Here is a 9,609-nt window from a genome sequence, read left to right as displayed (position 1 = left end):
TTCCTCCCCCGGTACAAAGACATGCATGGTAGGTTGATTGGCATCTCTGGAAAATTGTCCGTAGTGTGTGATTGTGTGAGTGAATGAGAGTGTGTGTGTGTGACCTGCGATGGTTTGGCACTCCGTCCAGGGTGTATCCTACCTTGATGCCCGATGACGCCTGAGATAGGCACAGGCTCCCTGTGACCCGAGGTAGTTCGGATAAGCGGTAGAAGATGAGTGAGTGAGAGAGTAAAAAAGAGCATTTACAACTGAGGTTTCTCTTAAAGAACCTGTGAAGAACTTGTTTTGCCGAGAGTAAGTGTGTTTTTTCTCAGTTTCTAGAACCTAGAATTAGAAAACTGTTCCACAGTTTCATTAATGGTTCATGGATGTTTCATCCTGTAGATCATAAAAGGTAAATACTATGATAATTTGTTCTACATGAAAGTCTTCCACCAGACAGACAACTACCCTTGAAGGGTATTACACTATTATGAAAGGTTTATTCCAGACAATTAAAAAGGTTAATAATCCATAAAAGGTTTATTTTAGGTTTATTTTCGCTTCATTTTTAAATCAGACAGAGCGGAAAGAGTTAACGGTTCTCTCCTGGTGCTGAAGCTTCCAGCCGCTGACGTAAACAGTCGTCATGGAGCTGAGGTCAGGATGTGGCCGGGTTCATAGGAAGGCCTGTTCACTGACCTTGTGGCTGTAATCAGAAAATAATGAGTCAGTGGGGGATTTATTGTGTCCCGGGGCCTGGAGCGCGTGGCTGTCCAAACACATGCCATTGTCAGAGACGCGCAAAAAGCCGAACGCTGTTGTTCATCAAAGCAGGAAGAGAGCCCACAAGCAGACGAGTCAGGAACGAGTGGCACATTCCTCACCTCCATCCAGGACGAAAGCCCATTATATTTCACTTTGCTTCCTTATAAAAAAATAAATAAATAAATAAATTCTTAAAAAAGAGGAAAAGGGGATCTGACACAGGGTCACATCTTTTTGCTGCATGAGCAAAACCCTCAGCTTGGCAGCGCTGTTATTTTTTCCTGCTGTGTCTCAGTTATTAATCACAGAGAAAGACACGGTTTCATCACAACAGATCGTGTTCCTCACGGCACGTACTTCCATCATCATCATCATCATCATCATCATGATGGCTCGAGGATGCTCCATAACAGACAGGAGACAGGAGACAGGACCGGAAGCACATGTCTCTCCTCTTGTTCAGTCCACAACGTTGAAATTTTCAGGACATTATTATTACACAAACAGCAGATGACTCGCTCTGTTTGTTATTTAGAAGGGTGTTGGACAGGAAGTGACACGTGCAGGCAGTCTTTCCTGTTTGGACTCGGAGTTGTACTCGTCCTGACCACCTGCGCCACTCTTTCCTGCCTCTGTTTCATCAGCTTCAGTTTTTCTCCTGAACACTAAAGTTGTTTTTAACACTGCATTTGTCCTGTGGTAAAAAAGTGTAAAGAAAACAAACAACAACAAAGAGAAGCTGTCGATTTAAAAACAAAACCTTTTCCTGGATCAGTTTTCTTTTAAACCCATCAGTCATCTTCACTATTTATTATAGTTACTAGTTTTATTTCAGTTTATTTTAAGCTGAACTCAACCCTGTGATCAATTGTAAGAATTTAATCAACCAAAGATTTATTCAATTTCATGCAAATTAAATAATAAGAAAATGTACAAATACTAATTCCAACCATGACCATGCCCCCTGCTCTAACTCCACCCCTACTTTAACTCCACCTCTCCTTTAACTACACCCCTACTCTAACTCCACCTCTCCTTTAACTCCACCTCTCCTTTAACTACACCCCTACTCTAACTCCACCTCTCCTTTAACTCCACCTCTCCTTTAACTCCACCCCTACTTTAACTTCAACCCCTACTTCAGCTACACCTCTACTTTGACTCCACCTCTTTTTTAACTCCACCTCTTTTCCAACTCCACCTCTTTTCCAACTCCACCGTGCGCTCTAAACTTTGGTAAATTCCATACAAATTTTAAACACATTCTAACCACACCCCCATCTGACCCTGCATACATTGTAGCCACACTCCAATTCTAACCACACCCCCATTATAGTCACACCCACATTATAGTCACACCCCATTCCAGCCACACCCCCATCATAGCCACGCCCACATTATAGTCACACCCCATTCTAGTCACACTCCCATTTTAGTCACACCCCATTCTAGCCACACTCCCATTTTAGTCACACCCCATTCTAGCCACACCCCATTTTAGTCACACCCCATTCTAGCCACACCCCCATTTTGATGCAAATTGAAATATTCAGAATTTTCAAACATGAATTTCACCTCTTTTTAAATTTTTTTCTTAAGACAGTGCTGTGTTTCATTAGATCTTTTCAGACGTATCTGTTCTGCACCAGTTCCACATTTCATTTTGACACCATAAGCCCAAACTTCACATATTCATCACCTCTTTCTCCTCCTCTGCGCGCCGATCGGTTAAAATATGGCGGCTTCTTGAAGGAGTCACTTTTTTTTACATTTAAAATAACAAATAAAACTGATGCATCTGCTGTTTGTACAAAACTAAAAAACTCCCAATAAGCAGCGCTGTTCATCCTCCTGCTTAGTTCCTGTTTTTTTTTCCTCGCTGAGCTCAGAAAGGAAGAGTAATCAGTCAGTGCAGGTCTTCAGGGAGCAGAATTGCTGAACCTGCTGACTCTCCTCACACTGCAGGTGCTAAATACATTATTTCAGCTCACTGGACAACATGTTTCTGTTTTTCTTCCTGTTTAAAATCTGCAGCGTCCAACGTAAAGACGTGTCCTGTGCTCTGTTCTATCACACAAAACTCATTCACAGAGTCGAACAAACATTTCTCCTCTACTTATTTCCTTCTTCCGCGGTCAGTGAAACTTCACCCCGTCGAACCGCGGCGTGTCCAGCAGCCGTAGCCGAAATCCCAGTAAACACCAACGGAGAAGCAAATAAAAAGGGTCCCAACTGATTTCGTTAAAAACGATGAGCAAATAAAGCAAATTACATGAAAAAAGAAAAAAGTGCAGATTGACAGATAAGCAAAAGAACACATTCAGATATAAATTTGATCACTGAAGGTAATAAACTGAGAAAATCTTTTTAAACGTTTAATTTATGGCATAAATAATAAACATTATGAATATGAAATAATCAGAGAAAATAAATACATTCTGAAACGTGCTCATTGACGCAAGAAGTAAATTATATTAAAACGGATTGAGCAAAAAAAAAAAAAAACAGTAAACAATAATGTAAATATAACTTTTTAAATATTAAAATATTTTGTATAAATAAATAAATAAATGAGTCAATTTTAGCAAATAAGTGCAGAAACTAAGAGATAAGGAGTAAGAGAAAATTATGGAAAATAATACACTATTTTCTATTAATAATACTCTATTTCGATCATTGCTATTTATTTATTTATTTATTTATTTATTTATTTATTTATTTATTGCCATGTTAATCATTTGTTCTTTATCTTCATTGCTGCCATGTTGTTCACAAATGTAAACATTGTGATAGATATGATGAATCATCGAGATTTCTGGGAGAATCCTGGTATATTTATTAATAATTAAAAAAAAAAAAAAGATTATTAATATTAGTGAACATGTGTGATGTTTCAGATCCATGTATGGAGTTCAGCCTGCAGTCAGTCCTGGGCATCGCCTTCGGAGGTTTCCTCATCGGCGTCCTGCTCATCGGCGCTCTCTGGTTCATCAAGATCCGCACAGGTGAGCAGATCCAGTCCGTCCCGCCGCTTCCACTCTGAACGCTTTGCTATTGATTATTAGCGAAAGGCGATGTGACGAGTGTGTGAGCAGGAAACATCTCTGCTCCTTTAGCTTATGAGGGAAGAGGCCTAAAGGGCGGCGCGGGCGACCTTAACAAGCCTCGAGATGAATTGCCGCTAGAAATAAGATGAAACAGTTAAGTAACAGCACTTTTTATGGGATTTCACCTGCTTGTGAGGAAATAGACGAGGATGTTATAGACCTGGACATGTCCGTGTGTGACGTGTAACTCACGTGTGGTGTGTTTGGGTGTTTCAGGTTACCCGGTCGCTCTGGGTTTTGGCTCCACAGGGACCTTCTTCTCAGGTACAAACACAACGCAGGACACGTCATGTGACAGAGTGACGCCACAGTGCTGCTCAATCCTGCATTCTGATTGGTCACAAAGTGATAAGGAATTTGTGCTTTGCTAAGAAAATAATCAACCTCTCTCTCTCTCTCTCTCTCTCTCTCCTCCATTTTGTCCGACCCCGCCCACATCGCTCTCTAACTATCTGTCACTCTAAACTTTCTCTTTCTCGCTACCTGTTTGTCTCTTTAAATCACTTTTTCTCTCTCTCTCACTCTGTTGTACTCTATCTCTCTATCTCTTTTTCTACCTGTCACTCTCTACCTCACTATCTCTCTCTCTCTCTCTCTCTCTCTCTCTCTCTCTCTTAGGATGTCCATGCAGTCTGACTAAGCGTCACTCTGTGCCCACAAACCCGTCTCCCTCTGAGAACAGCAGTGCCAACGGCAGCATGAGCAGCACCCAGAGCACACCGACCAGCAGCATGGCATGAGCATGCTCAGAGAGACACACACACACACACACAAACACACACACGCACACAGACGAACAGGGCAGGGCTTTTTTTCGTCTGACCCGGGAACTTTTTTAAACTCCTCTGCAGCCACCCAGCAACAGGAAGTCAGCAGGACAAAAAATCCTTGCCTCGATCCGAGACAGGAAAAACACAGCATATCCCCCAAGAACTAACAGGAAATTCACAGCATTCCTCTCGACAGATCGGAGGCACAATAAGACTCAAGGAGAAAAACACTGATCAAACCACCGCGACCTGCATCACCCCCTAATTACTGCAAAAAAAAAAGAAAGGTCTCAGTTCACGTTCACGCACGCGAAGAGCCGACAGTTTCACGTCTTTATCCACTACACTAACATATTCCTGTCTCTCCAACCTCAAAGGACAAGTTTGGGAAAAGGCTACCTCTTCATTTATTTAGAGTACAGAAGAAAAAAATCTTAAAGTAGCTCCAGTTAGTCATTTCTCTGCAGGAACAATATGGTTGTGTTGTACATTAGTGTAAATGATGACCAAAGTCAGAAATGTCCGAGTCCTCCTCCAACACTCTACTGATCTGTGGAGATAAATAGAAATCATTTACTTTTCTATTTCAAACACTATTCCAGATTTTTACAGCGTTCCTCATTCTCATCATCTCCTCAAACAGCTTAACGTACTTAAACGTCCCGGACGTTCTTCTCGACGCTTCTCCTCAAGTTCAGCTCCAGATATGAGATTATAGGAAACATCTGTTTAGAGCAGAAGATATCAGAAAGAAATTCATTTATAAATAAATAATCTAAATATATATATATATATATATAATTTTTTTATTGTACAAATTTTTTTTAGTTGTAAAAAAAAGTCAAAAATGATCAAATTACAAATAATAAATTTTCCAACAGACAAAATATCTTCGTTCTTGATATTTTTCTCCTCCTTCGTGTTCCTGGTGAGATCGTTCCTGGTGTATTAATGTTTATGGTGTATATAAACCGCGACACTATTGTTTATATTTCTTTATTTTTTTAATAATAATCATTTGGACAGATCACGAGATTTTTGGAGCGGACTCCGACTTTTTTTATGTGAAATTTTCCGAAGCGACAAATAAAAAAATAAATAATTTGCCAGTTTATTTTGGAACAACGTTGTAGCTCGTGTGTGTAATAAAACGTGAGTGTGTGTAAGAGCTCACTCGGTATTTTGTACTAAATCTATCATTTTGTATGTTTATCTTCTTGTTATTGTGTAACAATCCTGTACTGAGCAGTAATGTGGTGTGTTTAAAGTGACAGAGGTGTGTGTTAGCGGTCTGACCGCATCCGTGATCCCTTTATACTGTAAACTCTGTGTAAATGTAAAATGTGGTTTTTAGTGACCTCGTCATTTAAAAAAAAATGATATATAACAACAATAACACTCGTGTATTCAGTGAGGAATCAAAAACGTGTGAGTTTCAGCTCAAGGACAAGTCACGGAGGAGCTCGAGAACCAAAAACTCATTTTATTTCAGTAAAATCTTCACCACTGTCCGGGTAAATTGCTGTTTTTGTGACTCGGACCTCCTCCGTGCGTGTAATTGAAAGCAATGAACTCTCTCAAACCTCCATCCTTACACCATGTAGCTTATTTGTATATGATTAAAGAGTCAATTTCATGTGAATCTGTACATCCAGACTTTCTCAGAAGGCCAGCTATAAACATTCATAACATGTTATAACACATTTCTAAGCCTTATACATGCTGTCATTATTTATTACAGTGTTTATTACATGTTAGTTAGCAGTTAAACACCCTTCTGCTTTTAAAGGAAATGAATCACTGAGTCGTTTGGTGTGTCGACACATTTATATAAACTAGGAACCCACATGTGCTTCGTATCATTACTGTTTTTATTTAACGTTTATTTATCATTTATGGAATAATGACGTCATCAACAGTCGCTCTTCTCTATATCTCTGAACGAATAAACAGCTGTTACCATAGAAACAATATCAGACATGATGATTGTCCGAGCTGCTGTTAGAGGAAATTCTTCAAGACGTCCTGAAACTGTTGCAGTTACAAGACGACGTTTCACACAATTGGCTCAAATTATTAAAACACCTAAAACAAAGAATAACAGATCTAAATATTTAAAGGTTGTATTACGTGACGCGTGTAATATAATATATAAAGATATAATTATATTATATTATAATATATAATACATATAATATATAAAGTGTAATCAGTGTTAAAGGCTTTATAACGCTTTACGAATGCTTTATAATGTTATAATGTTTTATTTACGGCCTTCAGAGAAAGAGTTATGAGATATGGTCTTTCTTTCTTTCTTTCTTTCTTTCTTTCTTTTTCTCTTTCTTTCTTTCTTTCTTTCTTTCTTTCTTTTTGTTTTTCTTTCTTTCTTTCTTTCTTTCTTTCTTTCTTTCTTTCTTTCTTTCTTTCTTTCTTTCTTTCTTGTTTTTTCTCTTTCTTTCTTTCTTTCTTTCTTTCTTTCTTTCCTTCTTTCTTTCTTTCTTTCTTTCTTTTTCTGTTTCTTTCTTTCTTTCTTTCTTTCTTTCTTTCTTTCTTTCTTTCTTTCTTTCTTTCTTTCTTTCTTTCTTTTTGTTTTTCTTTCTTTCTTTCTTTCTTTCTTTCTTTCTTTCTTGTTTTTTCTCTTTCTTTCTTTCTTTCTTTCTTTCTTTCTTTCTTTCTTTCTTTCTTTCTTTCTTTTTCTGTTTCTTTCTTTCTTTCTTTCTTTCTTTCTTTCTTTCTTTCTTTCTTTCTTTTTGTTTTTCTTTCTTTCTTTCTTTCTTTCTTTCTTTCTTTCTTTCTTTATGTCTGTCTGTTTCAGACATCCATTACAGGTAGAAAGAAAGAAAGAAAGTATTCTTTCTTTCTTTCTACCTGTTATGGAAGTCTGTTCCACCACACATTTTATTTTTCACCTAAAATCTTCATCTGCTTGCTTTAAACTTTAATTCTGTAATATATGTGTTTTACTATCAGGGATAATTGTTAAAATAATCAATTGTGTGTTAGTTAATTTAAAAAAAAACCCAAAAAGAGCCGTTAGAAAACATCTGGGCCGAAGAACTGCATTTATCGTGAGAGGAAACTGTAAGAAATTGTGAGGTTTTTCACTGTAATGATCCTTAAAGTAAATAAAAAAGCCATATTGGTGCAATACTGGAGGAATTCCTCTTTAATCTCCACTGAACATTTCATGGGTCTCAATGTGATTTGTTTATTTGTTATATGTGAATTTTATATTCTCTTCTTCCTTTTGAGCATTATACTGTAAAAGGTTTGAGTTTGTAGGAAACACTCGTGACTCGCACAAAATTTGACACTTTATTGGCAGGTTTGGATCTCTTTATGCTCATCTTATTCAGATTAAAGGAATCAAAAAGGAGTCAGTGTGGTCACTTCTTGTAAAATGCCATCGAGATCATATAAATACTGATATTATTAGATACCGTTTTTTTTAAATATTGAATTATAAGCAACTCGTATTTGTTGAATCATTTGACGGTTATGAATCATTTTGTAAGTGATTCATTTGATTCATTTGCACAAAAGCAGGTAACTGTTTGAAAGAGTAGGACTGTACGAGCAGGAGCTTAGCTAAGATACAATGGAGAATTACAGTTAGCAGTTTTAGCATTATGGAAACTGTCTAAAAACTTACAACAAAACAAAAACAAAATGATCGCATCCAATCAAATCAAAGCAAATGCGTGTTTACAATTTTAGGATGAATGATACAAATTTAATTTACCTCAATATTCAAAGATTATGTGTTAAACATTGCACCTTCAACTACAATTGGCATTAATAGGCTAGATGAGCAAAAGTATGTGCACCCCCTGACACACAAATTATTATTTTAAATCAGGTTTCATACCTAACTTTTTACCATAATATAAAAAACACAATTGTACAGAACGTCTCAGTGTGCCGTAGAATTACATTTTCCTTCACCGGAGCTCAATTGTTCCATCATGACACAAAGCAGCTCCATGATGACATGGTGTGGAGGTGAAGGTTGGAGTGAAGAACTTGAGTGTCCTTCACAGAGCCCTGACTCTGACTCAACACCACTGAACACCTGAACTGGAGACTCTTCAACATCCCAACATCCGAGTCTGATCTCACTTACACTCTTGTAGCTGAAGGAACACAAACACACTCCAACAATCTAGCGGAAAACCTTCTGGACGTCTGGAGTTTATTACAACAACAACAAAAAAAAAATCCTTTTTTTTTACTTTAATTACTACTAATAATAATAATAACAACAAAATGTTTTTATTATTTCTGTTTGAACTTAGTTTGGTTCAAATCTTTGGTTTTATTAAATGCTAAAATTCAGTAAATTAAACCCCAGAAATTCATGAAGTAAGATGCCTTTTTATTTTTATTTTATTTTATTTTATTTATTTTTTAAATAGAAGGAAAGAAAAAAAAGAAAGCTTTAATTGGTCCTGTGTGGTTGTGTTATTCCAGAGACGTGACCTTGAGCCTTAGAGAGTCGCACTGTGTCCAGATGGGAGGAAAAAATGAGATAAAGTTTTGAACTGAATAAATAAAGTTAGTCAGAATGTCAGCATGTATCTGTCTGCTGGAGACAGAAAGCAGAGATAGCTGATGTTCAGAACGTCTGTGAGGGACGGCTCTTCTCTTTCACACGCAGATAGAGAGCTGGAAAAGTCTGGGAGTGAAGACACACTCCAAAACCCAGGACACAAGCAGGAGGTGGTTATCATCCTGCCTTTATTTACTCAGAAAAATCTCCAGGTTTTATTTCAACATAAATATTCACTCCCTGGAGAAATTTGTGGTTTTTGTCATGCTGACTCACGTGTCATGCTGACTCACGTGTTAAGGAACGAGTTCCCGATTCACACGAAAGAAACACCACAGAGCTCTTTAACTGAATTCAGCTGAATCATTATAAAATTATAACATTCCAACAAATATTAGAAATACTGAAGATGGATTTTGTGTTCTAGTATTTT

At 37.4% G+C, this 9,609-nt stretch overlaps 1 protein-coding gene across 2 annotated transcripts in view; it reads left to right on the top strand.

Annotated features, from left to right (window-relative positions):
- The window catches only part of eng (endoglin), a 43,273-nt gene extending 36,381 nt beyond the window's left edge, over window positions 1–6,892 (top strand). The window contains exons 12-15 of one of the 2 annotated variants that reach the window (XR_009647847.1): window positions 3,648–3,755; window positions 3,867–3,950; window positions 4,074–4,121; window positions 4,476–4,567. Coding sequence is in view for 1 of the 2 variants with exons in the window: in XM_060862979.1 (XP_060718962.1) it covers window positions 3,648–3,755; window positions 4,074–4,121; window positions 4,476–4,597 (278 nt within the window). In the remaining variant the exon portion in view is untranslated. Of the gene's footprint in view, window positions 1–3,647; window positions 3,756–3,866; window positions 3,951–4,073; window positions 4,122–4,475 lie in introns of both variants that reach the window. The other variant, XM_060862979.1, reaches the window with a different exon arrangement.
- Window positions 6,893–9,609: the final 2,717 nt, after the last annotated feature.

Source organism: Tachysurus vachellii, chromosome 26 (assembly GCF_030014155.1).
Source record: "Tachysurus vachellii isolate PV-2020 chromosome 26, HZAU_Pvac_v1, whole genome shotgun sequence".
Taxonomy (NCBI): domain Eukaryota; kingdom Metazoa; phylum Chordata; class Actinopteri; order Siluriformes; family Bagridae; genus Tachysurus; species Tachysurus vachellii.
Note: the sequence above shows the minus strand (reverse complement) of the source record. Positions and strands in the feature narration are given on the sequence as shown.